The 23641-nt window shown below is 41.7% G+C and overlaps 1 protein-coding gene across 1 annotated transcript in view; it reads left to right on the forward strand.

Moving 5' to 3' along the window:
• The window catches only part of LOC122809247 (heat shock cognate 71 kDa protein-like), a 162156-nt gene that overhangs the window by 52586 nt on the left and 85929 nt on the right, over nt 1–23641 (forward strand). Inside the window, exon 3 of the mRNA XM_044080573.1 lies at nt 21298–21503. Within this exon, the coding sequence (XP_043936508.1) occupies nt 21298–21503 (206 nt within the window). The remainder of the gene's footprint in view (nt 1–21297; nt 21504–23641) is intronic.

A 23641-nucleotide genomic window follows, 5' to 3' on the forward strand; every position in this document is an offset into this window, starting at 1 on the left:
ATGTCTATGCCTGGCATCCAGGGCATTGTCAGACCCCAGTCTGATGGACCTGCTGCATATCCACAAAACATACAGCACCAGAATTACCCATTCTAAAGACTTAAACCTTGCCTGTGATATAAATAGGACCTGGTGGAGAGATAGGTATATATCTTGAGACTACCCTGTTTATGGAACAGGCTCCCCATCCATGTGAAGCATAGTTCCTCCCTACCCCAGTTCAAGTGTAGCTCGGATGAGTGGATGAAATTCATCCCTGGTTTGGCACTTATGTCTCTAATGGACACAGGCAACCTGTAAATGGCTCATCTCCCAGGCCCACACTTACCTTTATCAAGGGTATCAGAACATGTCAGAGATTTGGGATGCATGGCTATGCTTAAAAAGGCCCTTGTGGCTGTTAGCCTAGTAAACACATTGCAACCTATAAATGACATCTTTGCCAGCATATTACATTGAGCGCTAACCTTTCAGACTCTGAAGTTTATTTACTTTCCTATGTAATATATTTTATTTGGGAGTGGTATTTTATAGTATATATTTTTCCCCATCTATTAAAGTTCTGATTAACAAGTCATAGAATGTGAAAAGTTGTGCCATATGAGTATAAGGGTGAAGTGGAAACCTAAATCATGGATATTATGGGGAGCATCTGTTTAATCAGGAGACAAATTTAAAGTCTACTTCATCAGTTTTGCTCCCTACCTCAGGAATAGTGCAATTCTAGAATCATCATATTAAAGCAAGGGAGGATATGTGACAGGGGGCACTTCCCTCTCATCCTGAAATGTCAGGAATGTTCCACTGTGAAGGAAACAAACTCATTAAAATGATCTTTTGATGAGTTGTCTTTTGACGTAGTGGAACAAATCCAAATTCTGCCCATATCATTATCAGATGTAATTGATTTGTTATATTACAAAACACACACACACACACACACACACACACACACACACACACACACACACACACACACACACACACACACTAAAACTAATTATATTCCACATCTAGGCTTTGCCATCACTCTAACTGTTAAGCATATCTCTTTCATTCTTAAGATACAGGTTATTCATTCCTTTTTGTGAGGATTGTTGTCTGTTTAATTTTTATTTTGCAGAACACTCAATGATGGGTTATTGTCAGTCTCAGAATGCACAATAACAGAACTTCTCAGTTCTACTTAACTGCTTTGAATACTGATTAAACATAACAGAAGTGCTTGGGATGGGTGATGTGTTCTGGTGCTACTGACGTCCAGAATGTTATGATTAAAATATAAATCTTAAATGTGCTGGCAACTGGTATGGCTGCAACATGCCACATTCTGACATCTGTGTAATAATGTAAATGACAAACTCACATCAGAGCAATTCTTTATATTCACGACCGACAAATTTTAATATTTATATAACTCACATTATCCCATGTATACCACCTAATGTGTTTTTCAGAACTACTCAGCAGTTGCCTGTAGAGGCCATAGAACAAAAATATACACTTTTGGAAACTCTTGGTGTTCTGGCTGAAGTGTGATTCTCAAACAATCTGGAAATATATCGCTGATTGATAAGTATATTTATTGGCATTTTAACCTTTCAGAGTTCTGCATTGTCTTTATTTTGCCTGACTGAATTATTTTTTTGTCTGACTGAATTATTTTATATATTTTCTGGCATTGTTTTCTGTTTCTCATCTATCCTAAACTGTTTCTCCCTCCCTCTCACCCTATTCTTGTGGTGTTGTTATAGTTGGTGGCTTTGCAGTTGCCCACCCCTACTGTAAATTTTATCTGGGACACCCCTTCCAGTCTAGTGTTCACTCTACTTAATACAGGGAGAACATTTGAGAAGGCCAACCCACTTAGGTTCTTAACCTTGAGTTATCTTCTGCTCCTCCTTCCTTTCTCCTTGCACTTTACTAAAAAAATAAATAAAAAATTGCATTTATTCATCTGCTTTTACTGTATTTGTGTTTCGTCCTACTTTATTACTTTATTTTGCTTTTGCCTCTTCTTAAAAGTACGCAATTGTATTAATTCTGCTGCATTTATTACTGCTTGGTAATAGCCTGATTAAATTGTAACTGTTATTGTAAGCCTTTTGGTTTAAGCAGTTGGGCTTCAGACCAGTTCTTTTACATTAAGAAGATTTTTGGTCTGCACTGTTGTGGCAGGACAGTTAGCTTACATCCTTATAAGTTGGGAATTGCTGATTGAAGGCTCAGTGTGTGTTATTCTAAAAGTGCATTAGCTCTGGCTTAAGCACTTGGGCTTCAGACCAGTTATTTTACATTGAGAGGGTTTGTGGTCTGCACTCTTGTGGGAGGAGAGGCTAGATTCTGCCATTCTGAGATGGGAATTTCTGGTTAAAGGCTTATTGTGCCTGTTTATTTGAACTGTTTCTTTCTGAAATTGGTGCGCCTTGTTTGCTGTAGCATAGACTAGATTAAGACCTGCTGTATCTAGCTTTGTTTGTATAACTTGAGCACTAATCCAGACCATCTTTTTTGGAGAAGGTTCCCCTGCACCCTAGTGACAGAAGGCTGCAATTAAAACTTGTCTGATTGAAGACTGATGGAACAGGGCTCAGTTTTGAGCTTTTTTACTGGTTAATTGGGCAATTTGTTTAAATCAGTTTGCTTGTTTTCTATTGTTATATAAAAAAATTGCACTTTATTCATCTGATTTTATTGTATTTGTGTTTCTTCCTACTTTAACTTTATTTTGCTTTTTCTGCCTGTTCTTAAAAGTACTTAATTGCATTTACTCATACTGCATTTATTACTGCTTGTTAGAAGCCTGATTAAATTGTAACTGTTATTCTAAGCCTTTGGTTTGAGCACTTGGGCTTCAGACCAGTTTTTTTACATTAAGAAGGTTTGTGGTCTGCACTTTTGTGGCAGGACTGGTAGCTTACATCCTTCTAAGTTGGGAATTGCTGATTGAAGGCTTACTGGCTGTTATTCTAAAAGTGTATTAGTTCTGGTTTAAGCCCTTGGGCTTCGGGCCAGTTACTTTACATTAAGAAGGTGTGGTCTGCACTATTGTGGGAGGAGAGGGTAGATTCTGCCCTTCTGAGCTGGGAGTTTCTGGTTAAAGGCTTATTGTGCCTGCTTATTTGAACTGTTTCTTTCTGAATTTGGTATGCCTTGTTTGTTGTAGCACAGACTAGATTTAGACATGCTGAATCTAGCTTTGTTTGTATAACCTGAGCACTAATCCAGGACATCTTTTTTGGAGAAGGTTCCCCTGCACCCTAGTGGCAGGAGTGTGCAGTTAGAATGTGTCTGATTGAAGACTGCTGAAACGGGCTCAGTTTTTAGCTTTTTATTGGTTAATTTGTTTAAATAAGTTTGCTCATTTGCTATTGTTATATTAAAAAAAATACACTTTATGCATCGCCGCTTAGCTATGGTTAAACTATTCCCAACGCCATAAAGTCTGCTGTTCAAATTTCCACTTAGGAGTAGCCAGTTCTTTTTAGTTTTAGCACTCAAATCTGCTTCTTTGAGCTCAGCACTTGTTCAGAACTTGTTGTAAGCACTAAATAAGCTACAAATTACTACAGCACTCAACTTTCCTCACTTGTCTAGAGGAAAACAGTTTTTAGTACTTAATAAATAAGCACCTATTTAGGCATGTCTAAGGGTCAGCTCCTGGTGTTTTCTCCTGTCTACCTGATGAATCTGGGCATTTGGGGCAATGCAGCAATTGCCTCATGTACACAAACAACCTTCTCCTCCTACCACCCAACACTTCAACCTGTGAGATGCACTTATATAGCCAAACTAGAAGCAAAGCTCTCTTCACCCAAGACTGGACAAGACAGTCAAGAGGAGAAGGTAAACACTTGCACCACACTCATCACATAGTCCCTCAAAACCTACACCACCAAAGCACACACACATATAATAACATAAAACACACACCTACATTCCCGGAGGCTGTCAATAAAAATCTGTCCAAGCAACAGAGACCTCCAAAGCAGAAACACAAGCAACCTAAACCCCCCAACACAACCCAAATGACACACAGCCCACAAACTCAGTGTGCCACTCAACCACAGCCCATAAGGTATAACGTACCCAACACTCTAGTCATAGGTGACTCTATAGTCTGGAACACTGATGTTTCACTCACCAGGCTAAACAAGGAGAAAGTTACTGTCAGCTGCCTGTTGGGTGCTAGGATCCAGCACATAATGCACATACTCAGTTTACTCCACAACAAGTACAAATATGACTCTGTCATTGTCCATGTTGGTGTGAATGACCTGAGACGTACCTCCCTGGTCTACATGAAGAGAGACATGGAGGAGCTCTCTGATCTTGTAGCCCAGGCAGGTATGACCCTAGCCCTGAGTAGCATCCTGCCATCACCCCAAATGATACAATAGTACAAGGACAAAATGACTGACTTCAATAATTGGCTAAGCTTATGGTGTCATTCTAAGGGGATCCAGTATCTGTCTACCTGGGATGACATGATCGACAGACCACGATGCTTTGCCAGAGATGGCCTGCACCTGTCGCACTTGTGATTCTGAATACTGGCTAAGGCTCTTGCCACCCCTATAGTGCCTTTTTTAGGCAAGGTTCAAAGGACAAATTCACCACCATAACAGGTACAAGCAAGCAAAATATGAGAATAATGCTACTCAATGCTAGAAGTCTAAACCTAAAAATGCACTCACTCGAGGCACTCCTTAAAATGGAGAACATCGACATCTGTGCAGGCTCCAGACACCACCCCTGCATTACCAGGTTATAATTTATGCCACACCTTTCGGCCACCTAACCTGGACCAAAAAACTAAAGGTAGAGGTGTGTCCGTATTCATTAAGGATATCCACACCTCCAGGCTAGTTGCTTAGCATAATGCATCCAAGATTATCCAAGTGCAACTAACTCTGGGCAAGACCGCAATCCAAATTGTAGCTTGCTAAAGATCTCTCACCATGCCCCAGGATTCCCACTCCTTATTTCTTGATACACTGGAAAATATTAGGGTACAACCCAACACCCTAATAATGGGCACTTTCAACTACCCCACCATTAACTGGGAAAAGTACTCATGTACCAACTCTTTTGCTCAGCGTTTTCTGGAATTAATAAATTCCAATGCCTTGGATCAACTTCTCCACACCCCCACCAGGGGCAGCAATATCCTAGACTTGGGCATTACCAACATGGGCAACCGGTGTTCCACACCAGAGGTCTATTCTTCATTGGTCAGAGCCGACCACAAGCTAATCACCCTAGACATCCACATCCCACTCCCAGCCCCCATTAGGGAAACAACCGTAAAAATTTCTCCAAAGCCAACTTCACGCTTCTTAAGGCAGAAGTGGCAAACGTCACGACACCCATGTAGATAGACAACAGAGGTATGACTGCTGAATCCTACACAAATGCACTTTATAAGCATTTACAGAAGTGCATGGATTATGCTATCCCTAACAGAACCAAGATGATATCCTCCAAAAAAAGGAAGCCAATCTGGTGGTCCCCTGCCATAAACAAACTCTACAACAGAGGAAAGAAACTGTTGCAAAAAAAGAGTAAAGTCCCATGATTGGAGGAGCTCCCTGGTCAGCCTCAGTAAAAAGCTGAGATCCCTCATAAAATCCTCCAAAGCTACTTACGAAAACAAAATTGCCACTGATTCTAAAGACAACCACAAAGCATTCTATAGCTATGTCAAGAATCTCAATGGCAACACTCAGATATGCACTGAGTTACAGCACAATGGCACTAAATATACAGAACCAACTGATATTGCTAACATCCTGGCAAATAGATTCAGTGCTAACTTTACCCTCCCCCTCATCCCCCAAAGGGCCCATCTCTATACCGTAAGAATGCAAAGTTCCTGTAATCATGGCTGCACAGGTAAAAAACACACTCTCCAAAGCCAAGAACACAGCATTCATGGGACCTGACAATATCCCAGGCTGCATTCTACATGAACTACAGAATGAACTGGCACCCTACCTAAGTACCATGTTCAATCATAGCCTCACCTCACCACTGAATGGCGCAAAGTGATGGTTATCCCACTCCACAAAGGGGGAGCCACCACGGACCCTGGGAACTACCTCCCCATTAGCCTGACGAGCCTAGTCTGCAAGGCCATAGAACGTATCATCATGGAACTTATAAACAAAGACATTGGTAATCTCCAAACTGTGGACCCCACCCAGTTCAGGTTTGTAAAAGGCAGATCATGTCTCCTAAACCTGATAGACTTCTTTGAAGCAGTAACCAAAGCCGTAGACGAGGGTAAGGTGGTTCACACAGCCTCTCTAGATCTCGCCAAGGCTTTCAACACCATCCCCAACTCTGGAATTATAGATAAACTCACTAAACTAGGTATAAATCCCTATGTCACAAGATGGGTTGCCAATTGGCTCACTGACAAAACCCACACTGTGAAAGTAGCAGACTCCAAATCCGACTTCAGACCAGTGACAAGTGGAGTACCACAGGGTTCAGTCCTGGATCCTCTCCTGTTTGGTATCTACTTCTCTGAAGTACAGGCTAACACAGAAGGTCTATGGCTAATGAAGTTCGCAGATGACTACAAACTAGGAGCCATAATCAAAACTCCTAATGATGTGTACATCCTACAAAAGGGCCTCACTGAGATTGATGCTTGGTGTCAAAGCCATGGCCTGAAGCTCAATGCCAAAAATTGCATTGTCATTCCCTTTGGTAAAAACTCTGTACCCATGAACTTCCACATAGGCGGTTGTCTACTTAACACCGAAAGTGTGATAAGAGACCTTGAGACACAGGTGGACAGTAGTCTCTCCTTTGATAATCACATTGCCACAGTAGTCAGGAAATCCTTCTACATGGCACAGCTCATCACAAAAGGTTTCTCATCCAGGAAAAAAGAGGTCATTGTTCCCCTCTACTTGTCACTCATTAGACCCATTATAGAGTACAACATCCCTTTTGGTATGTACATCAGAACACATCTACAACAACTGGAAAGGCTGCAGAAATTTCTCACAAAGAGGATTACCAGCCTCAAACAGATGCCCTAAGCAGACTGTATCAAAAAACTCCAGCTTTGCTCCATTGCATGTCGCCTACTCAGAGGTGATCTTGGCCTAACATACAAAGCTATGTCAAACCCAGAGCTGTTGGACATGCTCCACTTAAAGAAATCCGAATCCCTCTGAGCTACACGCTCTAGGGACCTAAACCTTGTAACCACAATAAACAGAACATGCTGGGGGGATAGATTCCTGTCCCAGTGACTTCCCGTACTCTGGAACAAACTACCTATCTACATCAAACAAAGCTCCTCATTAGCACTCTTCAAGAAATATCTTGATGAGCGGATGGGAACTAGGAAATTCACCCCAGGGATCACTTCTGCTGCTCTGCTCGACAGGGGCACAGGAAAATAATTTTCTTGGGTGGCGAACGCCAGGGTACCTTTTTGGTTAGGCTTATATAGGTCCTAGGGCCAATAGCGTAGTACCTACCTATGAGCCTATGAACAGCTCTATCAAGAACCGATGTAAGAAATTAAAAAGACACAATGTGAAGTTTCAATTTGAACAGCTAAGGAATGATTCAACAAAATGTTTTTCACAGAAAAGAGTGAAAATAATTGTATATCATTCTTGAGACATGGATAATGTCAAATATATGAGGGGAGTCAGGAATGCATAGGACAGATATAAATAATTCCTGAAATAAGCTGAAAAGATTGCTGCTGGTTAGTAGCATCCACACGTTTGAGAACAGCGCAGACTCACCAAGTGACACCAAATTTGCTGGCAAAAGTCTATCTTTCAGTGTTTTACTATGTTATCTTGCAACATATTAGTTTGGGTGATAAATGCACAATACAGTCAAAAAAGGTTAATTCATATAATTTACCAAAGTAAATCTGTATCCCTGGGAGCAGAATGTGAGAATAAACTGCGTCAATCATTCAGACACATATATATGAGTATAGGTCATTAGATTATCGATGAATTTCGATCAACAGTTAATACGTCAGATAGGATCATTGGTGAACTATATTGGAAAAAAACAATAGTGAATGCAGTGATTGTAAATCTAAACAAACCCATTAATTTGCAGTGACATAAAACAAGTAAAAACTAAACTTTTACACTAAGACTTCACCCTCACACCCCCCATATGGGGGTTCTGCCCCCATAGCGCCAAAAATTAAATATACTAACTCCATAGTCATGCAACCATGGAGGCGAAAGAAAAAACTTCCTTAACTATATTACAAACTGTTGCAATTTGACTGTAATAAAATACAACCAGTTTCACCAACGACTAAAATTAAACAGCAGCAGTCAACAAATGTGTGCTATGATGAAATCAAAAGCATATATTTATATATATATATATATATATATATATATATATATATATACATATACATTTAGAAGTTGCAGCTTCTGTTAAAATCAGTTGCATACAGGTACAGCTTCTGTTTGAAAATCTATATCCATGGGGAATTTAACTAATTCAAAATTAGATGCCAATGGTTTTTTTTTTTGGAATAGAAACTGTAAAATAGTGGCCAAAGGTTCACATGTTTTTAGGAGCTTGCACTGGTTGTTGTCAGCACCAGAGCCAGAATTCAGGTTAATCTTGTCTTAAGCGACTCCATTTTTAAATGTTTTCTGCTTATTTCTTCTTGTTTAGAAATATGAGAATACTTTTAACACAAGCTGATCTCAAATACTTGAGTACAATTTCAAGGTGGTTCTATTTCTTTTATTTTCTTTTTTTTTTTTTTTGGCTTCTATTTGAGGGCAGCTTTGAAATGAAAATATATGGTACTTAATTATCTAGAAATGGATAGCATTGTAAACCTTGGATCAAGTTGATTATCACTGTTGAAGTAACAACCCAACCCCATGTGTAAAATGGAAAAAGGGTTTGAGGATGGATGGATGGGCAGTTAGTATCAATTGTTAAAATTATTGCACACCTAACAGTGGCATGACTTAGCTCCCTTATTTCCCAAAGGCTTTTGTCAGCTTTGTTCTTGCCCCTCACAGCCCTTAAATAATATAACCATCCTCCAAGTTTGGACTGTTTTAGGGAAGGAAAACCAAGTTAGGTGATTCCTAATCTTAGCAATTACTGATTATCTTTGTTTAATGTCAAATTATAGCAGTATACAGCCCTAGATAATTTATATTTAGCAGTTTTGCTCATTAAGAATTAGCCTTCTGGCTCTCTGTGCTGCAGTGGAAAGATTAATTTCTTTGGCTACCAGACACACAACATCTACCATCATGGAGGGTGGCCTAATGGTTAAGGTATTTGCCTTACAAACACAAGGTGCAGGGTTTGATTCTCACAAGGGATAATTGGCTAGGCTTAAAATGGCTCGCAAGGGCAGTTAGCTTAGTACCAGTCTATGAACCTATAACAGTGCTGTTTAATATCTTAAAGTTATAGGAAGAAAAATCGAGTAGAATTTGTCATCAACACTACAACATAGTATTTTAAACAGTTTTTATTAATTTTACAGAAATGAAAATATGTATTATATACTCGGGTAAGATACAGGACTTAAAAATCCATTTATATAAATTCTATACTAATTATGACATAAGATGAAGAAAACCCAATGTTTCAATATGAGCCATTACTGCAGATTTTACTTCAAAATTAAGACATCTTTTCTATGGATTGGGTCAGTACAGGGTATGGTTCAGAGTATAAAATACTCCGTATCATTTATAAATATAGAAGTCTGCTTCTATAAGCACATACTTATTTTAAATTCAGGACCCAGCCCAGCCTGGACAAATTTCTTTCTTCCATTATTTTCTACATTTTTGGAAGAAATCCCCATACCTCTCAAGTGATCAGGGAACCAGTTGTGGTACCCATGCCAGGCTTTCCTGGAACCACATCATTTCCAGGGGAGAGCAGAAACGTTTTGCAAGACTTTCCTCTAGATCCTTTTTCAAAGGAACAGACTGCCCAAAAATATGGATTACTTCCTCTTCTACATGTTGCCTTTAGTTTGGTGCTGTTCCTAGTTAATCTATTGTAGTTTATTGTTGCAATTGTTCATACTGCTGGTACAGTTCAGAAGGATAAAAAAAGTTTGGGCCAGCTTAAGTTATTGACTAAATAAATTCAATCCTAACTTTTTGCCTATATGTCCCCATTGTCCAGATCAAACAGCTGATATTTTACATGTCATGTGGAACTGTACTAAGATACACAACTTATGGTGTTCCTTGAGAGTAAGATTAGAGAAGATGGGATATGAAAAATCAACCCTTACATGGGAGACAGCTATATTGCACATTAATATCAATCAACACCCAAAAATATTAAAGCATGTCTTTATTACGATGTGTGCCTTTATTAAATTCTTTATTACAAAGAATTGGAATGTCATGTCACCAATTACATGGGAAAATTTTAGCAATCTTGCTATCAAATACATCTCATCTCACAAATTAATTTATTCAAAAACAAAAAACAAATGCTATTTCCAAAAATATTGGGGTTACTTACTAGATATAATTCTTGACAAATAAAATTCGCCTACAAATTGTCATGAAAAGCTAACCTTTAAATAAGAAATGAATGCAGTATAAACAGTCTTTCTTGCATCTTCTCCCTTCTCTTAGTATATGTGTAACTAGAAATTTTCCCTAAACATACAAATAAATGGTTACATTTCTAGTTTTACTCTCTATATAGACTATCCCCTTTTTCACTATCCCTTATGAGACCAAATGAACATAAGAATTCTCATACTTTACTTGACGATGTAGTGACTTCTTGTGTATATGTATATATATATATATATATATATATATATATATATATATATATATATATGTATAATTTTCTCGGAACGAGATTGTTGTCTGTTTTCTTTAGATAGGTATTTTTATTGTTTATTTGTGTTTTTGAGTTACTGTATTGTTGTTATTATTTGAAAAAAGAAAATTGGAATAAAGAGATTTTTGGGGAAAAAAAGTTATTGACAAAGAACATACGAAATGTACTACCTAATTTGGCATCAGAAATACAGTGTAAAGTGCCCTAAAACATAAACGCATCATTTAAACAAAAGCAACCAAAGCTTACTCCTTCTGACAGAGCTCTTAAGGTTTGCATTGTAATAGCTTCCAGTTGTTGTGTATTGAGCATTTTTCGAAAATGTTATTTTCTCATGGTTCAAACAAATGCTCAGATTTCTAGAACCATACGAGTTAATAAGCAGGTATAAATGTCAAACTGATCTACACAACATAGTCTTTACAGTGGCATCATTTATTAAATTCTGTGTCTAAACTGTTTTTGATAAGTCACAATAAACAATACAGATATTAATTTTTGTAATATTTTTAAACAACTTACAACACCTCAATAACTACTCAAGGTGCAGATACACTTCGGCAACACTTAGTTCAACCAACTGTGAACTCTCATATGAAGCTAAGAAGTTCAGTTTGTGTTATTCGGTTGCTGCAATATTTATTGAAATGGAGAAATGTGAAACTATGATAATATAAATGGTATGTGAGCAACATTTAATCTCATTGGACGCATTAGACAGAGGCTGAGAATCAGTGGAATTTTATTGCCAATCATGTAAACTTTAAGATGAAATCTGTATTTAGTCCGTATGTAGCATGGTTTTGCACTTACTAATAGCAGAGCATAGAAAAATGTCTGGATACATTATTAGAGTTTAAAGAGTTGTCTAAGCACTTTTTAAATAATTTTTATCAGTATGAAAATACAGAGATATAACACTGTACAAAGTGCTCGAATACAGCATAACGCTTAGAAAGGATAAGGTAAGATAACATATGGCTTAAACACGATTTCCTATCTTTGCAGCTGTACAATACTGGCCGATGTTTTTACATCCACACAATATATACATCTGTGCTGTGCAGTGTAAGACGGCTCTGTGTAGTGTGGTAATTGTTGCAGTCACTGTACACAACCACAGCAGGTGATGAGCTTGGTACTACGAATCTCTGTAATGCAAGTTATACATGACATTGGTTGTTTTGTAGGGAGTAAAGTGCCTCAAATCCAGTTCACACAACTTGTAATGCTTAGAGTCCAGAAATATGAGGGTTTAAAGGTCATGAATATAAGCATTATTTTTTAGACTCTACCTAAGATATCTGGTTATGAATAGAAATATGTAATACAATTATCTTAAAATCACCTGAGTCAACTAACACATCTACCCACATAACACATTTGATCTGGTTTGTTGTAACCAAACAGAGCAAATGACTTTCAGCAAAATTTAGCTGACAGAAAGCCGTGCTAAAATTCATTAAAAATGAGAACATTGCCCCTGGATCCCTTATGTCATTGACTATACACTCCTTTATCTATCCTCAGTAATAAAACATACTCCAACAACTGGATGAATCTCAAGATGGGCTGTACCACCTGAAAAAGATAAAATCTGAAGTAGTTAACCTCATTTGTTCATCAACCTGTGGGTATCGGATCCATATTGGCTCCGAGCCGGCAGCTTCAAACAGCTAAGATCCAAGCTCCAAGCTCCTCCCCCTTACCCATAACTCCCTGCCATCCCTCTCTGACCTCAGATCTCGTTTGCCGCGGTTGAATCAACAACTTTGAATGAGTTCCAGGCATGGGAGTTAGTCGTTCAGTGAGAAAAATATTCCTTTTTCTAACTTTTTCTTGTAGCTAATATTGCTTGTTGTGTGTGTTACTCCCTAGTGTTAAAAACCCTTTAGTTATAAAATTATTTTGTTATGTTTTAGTGTAGTTTAATCCTCTCCGTGTGTGTGAAGGCATGTGTGTTGGGCCTTGTGTTGTTTTTAGTTAGACTATGTCTGAGGCCCCAAAAACCTTTTTCTCTAAATGCACCGAGTGTTGCCATAAGCTATCCCCAGTGGATGGCCACACTCGGTGTGTTATTTGCCTTGGGGTTGACCACCTTTCCTCAGGCTGCACTATTTGTGCAGCCTTCAAACCCAGGGCTCTAAAGGACAGGAGGTCGAAGTTGATTCTGGCAGGACTTTTGCCCCTGGATTCAGCTTCGGCCTCCTCTCCCTCCGTGGCACCTGCCGCGGCAGTGCCTCCTTCCATCCCTGCTCCCCTGGCTGGGACTCAACTTCCCACCTTAGGCCAGGAGGAGAGGGAAGCTAGGCGGGAGAAGAAAAAAGACAGACACAACAAGTGGCAGGCCGAGTCTTTCTCCTCAGCTCTGCCAGCTAAACAAGCAGCCTCTCCCAGGGCTTCCGGGCCTTCTCCTTCCCGTCTCCATTCACCTCGCTTCTCCCCGGAGCCAGAGGAGGAGACCCAGTCGCCTTCTAGGTCATAGAGGCGGCACTCCCGGCCCACCTTGGTGGCCTCTTCTAGGTCCACCCAAAGCTTGTCTGATGCAGATATGGACCGGATGATGCGTAGGTACCTCCAGGCCCAGCTGCAGATGGGAATGCTCCTGCCCCCCCCACTCCGGTGGGGAGCTTGACCCCCTTTTTCACCCCGATTGCTCCTTCTCTGACCCACTTCCGGAGTTCAGAGCCTTCGGATCCGGGTTGCATAGGAGCCGGGGAAGGTTCGGCGCCGATAGTGCCTCGTACTTCGGCTCCGACCGTACCCTCAAGTTTGTCGGGTCCCTTCTCGGATCCGAGCTCTCAGAGCCGAGAGCTGAGCTTTGGATCTAGAGGCGTCAGTGTGTCTTCAGCTCCATCTCGGTTGGAGCATACTGGCCCTTTGGATCCGATTGCTTTGGCGCTGGCTCCGATCCACACATCGGATCCGAGGGGGCTGCTCTCGGATCCAAGAGAGAGCAGTTCTCCCTCGGCGTTTGATGTTGTGGAGAGGGTATTGTCAAGGGATTCGAGGCCCCAGGCTCTTACTATGGTTCCACCTTGCACTCTCTCTCAGACGGGTCTACCTCCCATCACCCGGCCCCAGGGACAGCCTGCGCCTATGTCCCAGATGATTCCCTTAGAGGAACAAGATGTGGGTGGTGAGGCCTCTTCGGACAGCCCCCCCGAGGAGGTCCCTCACAAACGTAAGTGCAAGAGGAGGCACTTGGACTCACCTGAGTCCTTGACAGAAGACACGGACTTAGAGGAAGGGGAAGGTTCCCCAAGGATACCCCACCGGAGGACGTCTCCTTCGGAGACATTATGGAAATGCTTCGAATTAGAGGGGGGTGGTCAGCCCAAAAACCTTCCTTGGATGAGTCTGTGTTTCTAGAGGTGTTTGACACAGGCCCATCTACCTCTTGGGTGTCCCCTCCCGCTGATCCCCTGGTAGATCTCATTACTACCAGGGCATAGAAGGAACCAGACACTGTTGAGCCCATTCCAAAGAGACCGGATAAAATCCTCAGTCCCCCCACTGATAGGACGGTATGGAGCAAGGGTGCTCCAGTAGATGCCACGTTGGTGGCGGCTGCCACCAAGAGGGAACTAGCCCAGGAGAGTTCCTCGGTCCATCCTCCCGACAAGGAGTCTCGGATGATGGACCACCTGGGGAAGCGGATGTTTGCTTCAGCTACCTTCGCTGTAAGGTCGCTGAACTATATGGCAGACGTCATACGACTCCAGTGGGATCTCATCAAGGAATACACCAGGTCACCCCCAGAGTCCATGTTGACTGACGATAAGAAGGTATTCTCAGCTCGAATGGCCACTATTAAGTCCATTTCAAACACTTCTATGCGGCTCCTCTCCCATGCCATGGAAGGAGCCGCTAGAGCTAGCAGAGCGGGCATTGTTTTAAGACAACATGCTTGGCTCCGCCTCTGAGATTTTGCAGAACCCTTCAAGGCATCTTTCGCAAATGCCCCGTTTGACGGTTCTTCACTTTTTGGCAAGACCGTCCGCAACATGCTGGTCCAGAGCGAGAAAGATGGGAAGACGTTGTCTGCCATCGGAGTCTACTTCTCGGCTCCCAAGAGGTCCTTCTCCAGGAACCAAAGGGGACAAAAGAAGGTGTGGTTCCAGAAGTCTCAACAGTCCCGTTTCGCTCCGGACCCCTCGTCCTTCAGAGGCAGAGGAGGACAGGGTGGACGCCGGCCCACAGGCAGAGGGGGACCAAAGAATTTCGGGTCGAGAGAACCCTTTTCGGATCGATCTGCGCAGCAGTCCTGAAGGGTTACCCAACTGTTTCACTCTGGAGGTAGTCGGGGGGCATTTCTCGAGGCACCTAGCAGTTTGGGAGTCCATTACAAGAGATCACTGGGTGCTTCAAATCATATCCAGAGGTTACAAAATCCCCTTTCTGAATCCCCATCCCAGACCCCGGAGCCTCCATGATGTCCCACCCAATCAAAGGGAGGCAGCAGCTGCAGAAATAAAGCAGCTGCTAGAAAAAAGAGCGATCCAGCAAGTACCTCGAGACCAATCTGGATCGGGCTTCTACTCCAGGTTCTTTCTGGTGCCAAAAAAGATGGGGGACTTAAGGCCAATCCTCGACCTGTCCTTTCTAAACCTGTCAGTGGCCAAAGAAAAGTTCTGGATGGTCACCATTCAATCCATTCTCCCACTCTTACAGGAGAACGACTGGATGTGCTCGATAGACCTCAAGGATGCGTACTACCACATATTGATGGACAGACGATCCAGAAGGTTTCTTCGCTTTCGGCTAGGAGCCAGTCACTACCAGTTCAGGGCCCTTCCCTTTGGTCTCATCACAGCCTCCAGGGTGTTCACCAAAGTTTTGGCAGTAGTAGCGGCCCACCTGAGACTCCAGGGAATACAGGTCTTCCCGTACCTGGACGACTGGCTCCTGACCGCCCCCAACAGGCATCTACTATGTTCAACCAGAAATTACTTCCTCCACTTGGCCTCCCAGCTGGGAATCACAATCAACCTCAACAAATCTTCCCTTCATCCAACCCAGATCTTAGACTGCATAGGAGCCAGGTTAGACACAAACCTATTGAGAGTCTTCTTAACTCCGGACCAGATTCGTACTCTGAAGCTCCACGTACTGGCCCTTCTACAATCCTCGGCTCCTCCAGCAGAATTGGATCTGAAGGCTGTAGGTTCCATGGCGGCCACGATCAATCTGCTACCTCTAGTGTGCTTGAACATGAGGATACTACAATGGACCTTGCAGGTTCAATGGTCCATCCTGCTACACCCACTGAGTTCACCCATCCCCCTCAGCAGGGTTTGCAGGAAATCCCTGCTCTGGTGGCTCCAGTCTCCGTACCTCCAGATAGGATGCCCCTTTTCTATGTCCCCACCTCTAACCACTGTGACCACGGATGCTTCTCGCCTAGGGTGGGGGGGCACTGTATGGGCAGAACTGTCCAAGGCACGTGGACCCATTCAGAGACCTTCTTGCATATCAATGTCCTAGAGATGAGAGCGGTGCTTTTGGCGTTGCAAGCACTCCAGGCCCTTCTTCCCTTAGGGACAGTTGCAATTCAGACAGACAACATGTCAGTGGTCTGGTATATCAACAAACAAGGGGGAACCAGTTCCTACTCACTTTGTCGAGAGGCCATGAGAGTTTGGTAATGGGCGATTTCCACCAACCGCTTTCTCATAGCAGCACACATTCCGGGTCAGTCGAACATTTTGGCAGACAGGCTGAGTTGAACTATTCTCTCACCGTACGAGTGGTCTCTAAACCACAGAATAGTGAAGCAAATCTTCCTCAAGTGAGGTCAACCTTGCTGTGATCTCTTCGCGTCTCCTTCGAACGCAAAGTGCGGCAACTAGTTCGCTCTAATTCCCCCACCAGGGGAATCTCCCAGAGATGATCTTGTGCATGTTTGGCCAACCGGTCTACTTTATGCTTATCCTCCTCTTCCCCTAATGCTAAAATTCTTGCAGAAAGCCCATCAGTTGGGGAGCAGAGTGATCCTCATAGCTCCATTCTGGCCTCGTCAAACGTGGTTCCCATGCCTATGGTCTCATCTAGTGAATCCTCCATGGATTCTAGATCCCACCCCAGATCTGATCTCTCACCAATTAGGATTACCAATCCTGAATCTGGACAACCTCAAGCTCACAGCTTGGCTGATCCAGTTCCAGTAATACTTAGGACTCCCGATATCTCATCCCCTGTTAAGGCTATTTTAGTAGCCGCCCATAAACCTTCTACGAGAAAGGTTTATAACAGCACATGGAAATGCTTTACTATCTGGGCGGAGCATAGGAAGTTGGATCCCTTTACAGCTCACATACCAGCGGTGTTAGAATTTTTGTCGACTTTATTCGACCAAGGTGCTAGCTCTTCCATGGTCAAAGTCCAATTAGCTTCGATTTCCCATTATCATGTGGGAAGTGATCTTGGTTCCTTAGCATCTTCCAAATTATGTAAGACTTTCTTAAAAGGCACCTTCCTCTTAAGGCCTCCGGTTAAAGACGCAGTCCCTCCATGGGATTTAACCCTTGTTCTCCAGTCCTTGATGGCCCCTCCGTTTGAACCCGCAGCCATGGTTGATCTAAAATATTTGTCTTGGAAGACAGCCTTTTTCATTGCTATCACTTCGGCTAGAAGGGTTTCTGAGCTTCAAGCCTTTTGTGCCAAACCTTCGTACTTGGTCTTCCATAAAGATAGAGTTTTCCTCAGGACCAATCCCTCCTTTCTACCCAAAGTTGCTTCTGAGCCCAATATTAATCACTCTATTAATTTACCAGTTTTCTTTCCAAATTATCAAAACAGGGGTGAATACAAACTACATTCTCCGGACGTACACAGGCAATTGAGATTCTATTTGTACAGGACCGCTGAACATAGGCAATCTGAGCAACTCTTTGTATCCTTTGCAAGACTGTCTTTGGGCAAACCAGTATCAAAAGTTACATTGTCCAGATGGATTTCCCAATGTATACTTCTTGCATATAAGAGTTATGGTCAGCCTTTACCTGAAGGAGCCCACGCTCATTCTACCCGATCGATTTCTACTTCTGCTGCCTTTTGCTCCAGAGTGTCCCTGGACGACGTTTGTTCAGCGGCCACTTGGGCTTCATCCCATACTGTCATTAACCATTACAAGTTGGATCTAATTTCCAGAGGGAGAGCATCCTTTGGCTCTGCAGTGCTCTGGAATATCCTTCCATGAGGACCCCCCCCAAGTTTGGGTAGCTGGGGACTCTGTCCCTCAGGTTGATGAACAAATGAAGTTAACTACTTCAGATAAAGAAGTTATGTACTCACCATAACGTTCCATCTGAGTAGGTAAACTTCATTTGTCAGCAACCAACCCCCCTCCATCCCCCTAACCTATAGTGCATCCTAGAAGGATTCCTTGTCCTTTTCTCTGGGTAACATCAGGTTAAGACTTTCTTAAAAGGTACCTTCCTCTTAAGGCCTCCGGTTAAAGACGCAGTCCCTCCATGGGATTTAACCCTTGTTCTCCAGTCCTTGACTATAGCAAACTCGATCTGAGGTCAGAGAGGGATGGCAGGGGATTATGGGTAAGGGGGAGGAGCTTGGAGCTCTGATCTTAGCTGTTTGAAGCTGCCGGCTTGGATCCGATATGGATCCGATACCCACAGTTTGCTGACAAATGTAGTTTACCTTCTCAGATGGAACGTTATGGTGAGTACATAACTTCTTTTTTCAGTCATCCAATTTTGACTATGTGCTCCCAAAGAAAAGACATTCTGTGAGTATGCATTTGGTCATAGGATCATAGGAGGTTACAAGGCTAACAGCCACAGGGTCCTTACAAGCCTAGCAAAGTTCAGCCTGTGTTTCCAAGGGTGTCTGGTTCAAGCAGACATTAAAATCAGCACCTATTGCCCCTGTCCAAGAGGGACACAGGTGGAACCCTAGGGTGAATTTCTAGTTACCCATCCAATCATCCAAATTGCTCTTAAATAGGGCCAATGAGGGGCTTTGTTTAACATGAATAGAAAGCTTGTTCCAAAGGTGGGGCAACCTGTGTGAGACAAATCTGTCTATCCAGCAAGTTCTGTTGATGTCACTTACCAGGTTAAGGTCATTTGAGTGAGTGACCTGTGTGCCATTTGACTTGCGAATGTGCAGCATTTCCATCAAACCTGGATCAGAGATTGCTCTATATGCAAGACACAGGTTGCCTCTGAGCAGCCTGTATGATACAGAGTAAAGTGACAATGATTTTGGTTTATCTGCATAAAACAGATCTTGAAGACACTGAATTTTCTTCATAAGGAACCTTTGTGGTCTCTCCAATTACTGCAGATGTTTGGAAAGGAACTTACCAAAGGGAGCATTGTACTATATTATTGGCCTGATGAGGGAAGAGTACAAGGGGGTTATAACCTCCTTTTTTCTGGAGGCAATGCCCTTACTTATGACATGAGCAACAAAAAATGCCATTCTTACCACTGTGGAGACATGGTGATCGAAATTAAGGTTGCTGGCAACCTGTGTGCCCAGCTCTCTCAACACTGACTGTGTGCTTAGGGTATTGCTATTGATGTGGTAGTCTGCAGGAACATCACCCTTGCCAAAGGAGATGATAATGCATTTTTTGCATTAAGTTTAAGACCATGACTTTGGCACCAGTCATTAGTCTGCGTAAGATCTTCTTGCAGGATGCTGACATTGCTAGGGGTTTCAGTAATTGCTCCCAGTTTGCAGTCATCAGCAAACATTGTCAGCCACAGTCCTTCAGTTTTACCCTGTACTTCGGAGAAGTAGATTCCAAACAGTAGGGGTCTTAGAACCGATCCCTATGGAACACTACTGGTTACAGGTCTACTAGAGGAGGTAGAGTCCCCTATTTTTACTGTATGAGTTCTATCAGTGAACCAGTTTGCAACCCACTTGATAATATATAGGTTGATACCCAGTTGGCTGAGTTTACAAATGATGCTTGAGGGGGGATTGTGTCAAAGGGCTTAGCTAAGTCTAGGTAAGCTATATGCACAAATTTGTCCTCATCTACATCTTTGGTGAATGTATACTATCCCTTTGACAAAGCCAGACTGGGTTGGGTCAAGCATTTGGAGATTTCCTATATCTTTGTTAATAAGGTTCATGATGATTCATGCCATGGCCTTGCAGATAAGGCAGGTCAGGCTAATGGGTCTATAGTTCCTGGGGTCCGTGGTTGCACCCCCCCCTTCCACCTTGTGCAAAGAGATGACAGTAGTTGCTTTGCATTCCACTGAGATGAAGCCAGTGCTTAGGCTGTGATTGAAAAGCATGCTCAGTGGTGATGGTAATTCCTGTCTTAACCCATGTAGAATACAGCCTGGGATGTTGTCTGTTGCAGTATCTGCCTTATTCCTATGTCCTGAATAGATTATTTATCCTTGTATTTCATTTTAGACATATTGCTGGATAAACTATTAAGGTGTGCTGCTGGAAAGCAAAACTATAAAAGGAAAAATCTACTACTTGTGGAAATATTGGTTACACTGCTTACTTCCTCCGCAAATTGTGGACAATGAATGGATTGCTGTAAGCTAAACTATAAGCATAAGGTGAAAATATGGTTTATTGCTGTAGGATTAAGATTAACAAAAGTAAAATATCACCATGGTTACATCCTGCCCTCAGGTACACACTACTGCTTTGATTAAGTTAACTGTTTCTTTTTAATATATGCCAATTTTAAGTTAATTTCAGAGCTTACTGTTTTAGTTGTTTTGTTATTAAAATGTTTTCTAGCTATTATTGCAGACTTCTTTGAATGTACATACTTTCAAATTTTACTCAGTACTGGTCATTGAATCTTCTGTTTGCATGCTGCCTGTCATGCAGAATTAAAATCTCTTGCCCCACCAAGAGGCTGAGATCTAGTTTTATAGATATCATCTGTACCCACTTAGTCTAATTTCATGCAGTGGCAAACATCTTTTTCTAAAGCCATGTGATACCAATGAGGGCAATCTAGTTATAGCTGCATATTTTATTTATTTATTTATTTTAGATATTCACTTCATTTTATATCTGGCCACAGCTAACCTCATATTTTTTCCCCCCAGCTTCATTCTGCTCTGTCAGAGTACCCCATTACTTCTTTCCAGGTAGTTAAGGATATGTCCCTTCATTAGGTGGCAATCCTAGCTTCTTAGAGGGTAGAGTCTTATGGCTACTAAATTCTAGTGCTAGAGAGTGAGGGCACATCTGAAGAGCATTCTTATTTAGGTAAGATTATGCATGTAATCATGACAGCCAGGACTAAAGGGAAATGAGGAACAGATGACAAGAGTAGAACTGAAATAATTTAAATGAGTCTGATCTTGTGTAGCTACTATATACATTTAGAAGAAAGACATTATAAATGGTGATCTTTACCACATCAGCAATGATTACCAATTTACTCATATTCACTCATGTCAATTTTTTTCTTAGATGCTAAGCGCCTGATTGGACGTAGATATGATGACCCAACAGTCCAGTCTGACATGAAACACTGGCCCTTTAAGGTCATTAATGATGGAGGACGTCCAAAGGTAGAGGTGGAGTACAAGGGTGAGAGAAAGACCTTTTTTGCTGAGGAGATCTCTTCTATGGTGCTTGTCAAGATGAAGGAGATTGCAGAGGCCTACTTAGGAAAGGTAAACAATGGCAGAGTAATGAAGTATGCAAGCTGATGCAATCTGCAGATAACTAGAGTTGTAATGAAGTAAAATATTTATATGATGATTAGTGTGATGCATAAACTTTTATAACTGTGTCAAGCAAGTACTGTTTTCCTGCAAAATAGTTATCAGAGTATATATAAAATGAAATCTTTGCACAGTCAAAAAAACTGAAGAATAGTATACCCAATATACATAAAGCACAATACATTTGAAATAAGTATCCATTTCATGGTTTGTATGTTCATTAGTCAAAGCCTAGTTCCTTCATTCCAGTCATTTTCCATATAATTTGTTAAAAGCGCAATAGGCCAGTTTCAAAAATAAGATAAACCCAGAAGCAGATATTTTACACAGGTAGTTTTACTCTTTGCAGCCTTGTTACGTGGCATGTTTACACTCACGTCTCTGTTATTATACTCTTACTTCTGAATGTACCAGAAATGAGTGCAGCAATACTTTATGAATCCCCAAAGAGTTTGTAGACAACAAATTCTGCATTTAGTGCAAAAGCTACACAGAACATATTAAGTGGATCATAAATCAGTCAACAGGTATACTATTCTGTTTTTATAAAAATGGTCATAATGGCCTGTAACTCTCTCTAAGTTCCAAAAGCCCTTCAACTCTTCCAGTAGCTAACTAACTGTGTCTCTGCTATGTCATCTGCTCTGTCAGAAATACAGGGTGAGCAAACTGGTGTAACTAGAGAAATTATTATTTGAACTGTGACACAGATTCAAAATTGCCTAGATATAGCAAGGCCTTCCTGAGTTTAATTCTGGTTGCTGCCAAAAAAAGCAATTACTAGAAAATGGAAATCAAAGTCTACACCAACAATACAAGTAGTGAATACAGTAACAGAGATAAAAGAACTGGAAGTGGGATCTTTAGAAAAAGGAGCAAATTACATAGAAAAAATGGGAATGTTGGGAACAATACATGCAGAATAACATTTTGGAGGCGGAATGAGGTTTAAGGGATGGCATTAATTGAATGAGCTATGTAATGTTCAATTGACAATGACTGTATAGAAGATTATATGTGATGTATAATGTTTGCAACTGAAAATATGTCAATATGGTTTGTTTTCATGTATATAAATGTATGATTGTCTAGGTCATAAGTGATATTTTAATAGAGATGTTTCTTGTTTAAAAAGGTGCATATTCCATCTTTCTCTATCAAAATAAAACCGGTATTAACCCGCTAAACAAGGGCCCTTGTGCTGGAGGTAAGGAAAAGGACAACAACCCAAAGTAAAAAGGGCGAGCAAAAGAAATATTGTCAGTTGGAAGACAGAGGGCAGTTGTGGGGAGGGAAAAGGGCCCTTCTGACAAAAGAAAATAGTATATCTACCACACCCCCATTTTCCAAGCCCCAAAATCCCACCGTGTTTTTCCCCTAATCAAGACCAAGGATACAAGGCAGGTCAGACATTTGCTATCAGCAGTGGCTTGCCATAGCCATGGACAGGGGGGTTATAGGTATTGTATCCGAGGAGTACAAATTTCAATTCCTCTCAAAACCTCAGAAAAACAGGGTTCCCAGAGTCCCAAAAAAATCATTTCACCAAGAAAGAAAGGCCACTGGAGACCTATTTTGGAGGTGTAAAAAATAAACAAATTGTTGTAAGATCTGAAATTCAGAATCTTAACTCAGCAGGCATTGCTTCCCATGCAAAGCCCTCACACATTCCTGGTAACTCCAGATTTCAAAATGTCTGCTTACGCATTTCAGTATTCAAAGGACACAGACAAAATCTTGGGTTCTGGCAGGGAGTTTGCACTTTCTGTTTACATCCTTACCCTTTGCTGTAGCTACTTCACCTAGGTTATTTTCAAAATTCCATGCCCTAGTGTTTACACAGTACAGAACCAAGGGCATCCATATTTGTCCCTACCTGGAGGACTGTCTTATCCAGACTCAGTCTTCACAGGAAATGCAGAGCACACTAAACTACACCCTACAGCACCTGTACAGACTAGGGTTTGTTCTTCACTTGCAAAAATCAAACATTTGTCTTAGCCTGAAGGCAGCATTCCTAGTGGCTCTCCAAGACATATGTGCATACAGGGCATTTCTAACCCTATAGGAAGTGGCATTTCTGACTG

The sequence above is a fragment of the Protopterus annectens genome, chromosome 8.part0 (genome assembly GCF_019279795.1).
Source record: "Protopterus annectens isolate FY-2018-M chromosome 8.part0, PAN1.0, whole genome shotgun sequence".
Lineage (NCBI taxonomy): Eukaryota > Metazoa > Chordata > Ceratodontiformes > Protopteridae > Protopterus > Protopterus annectens.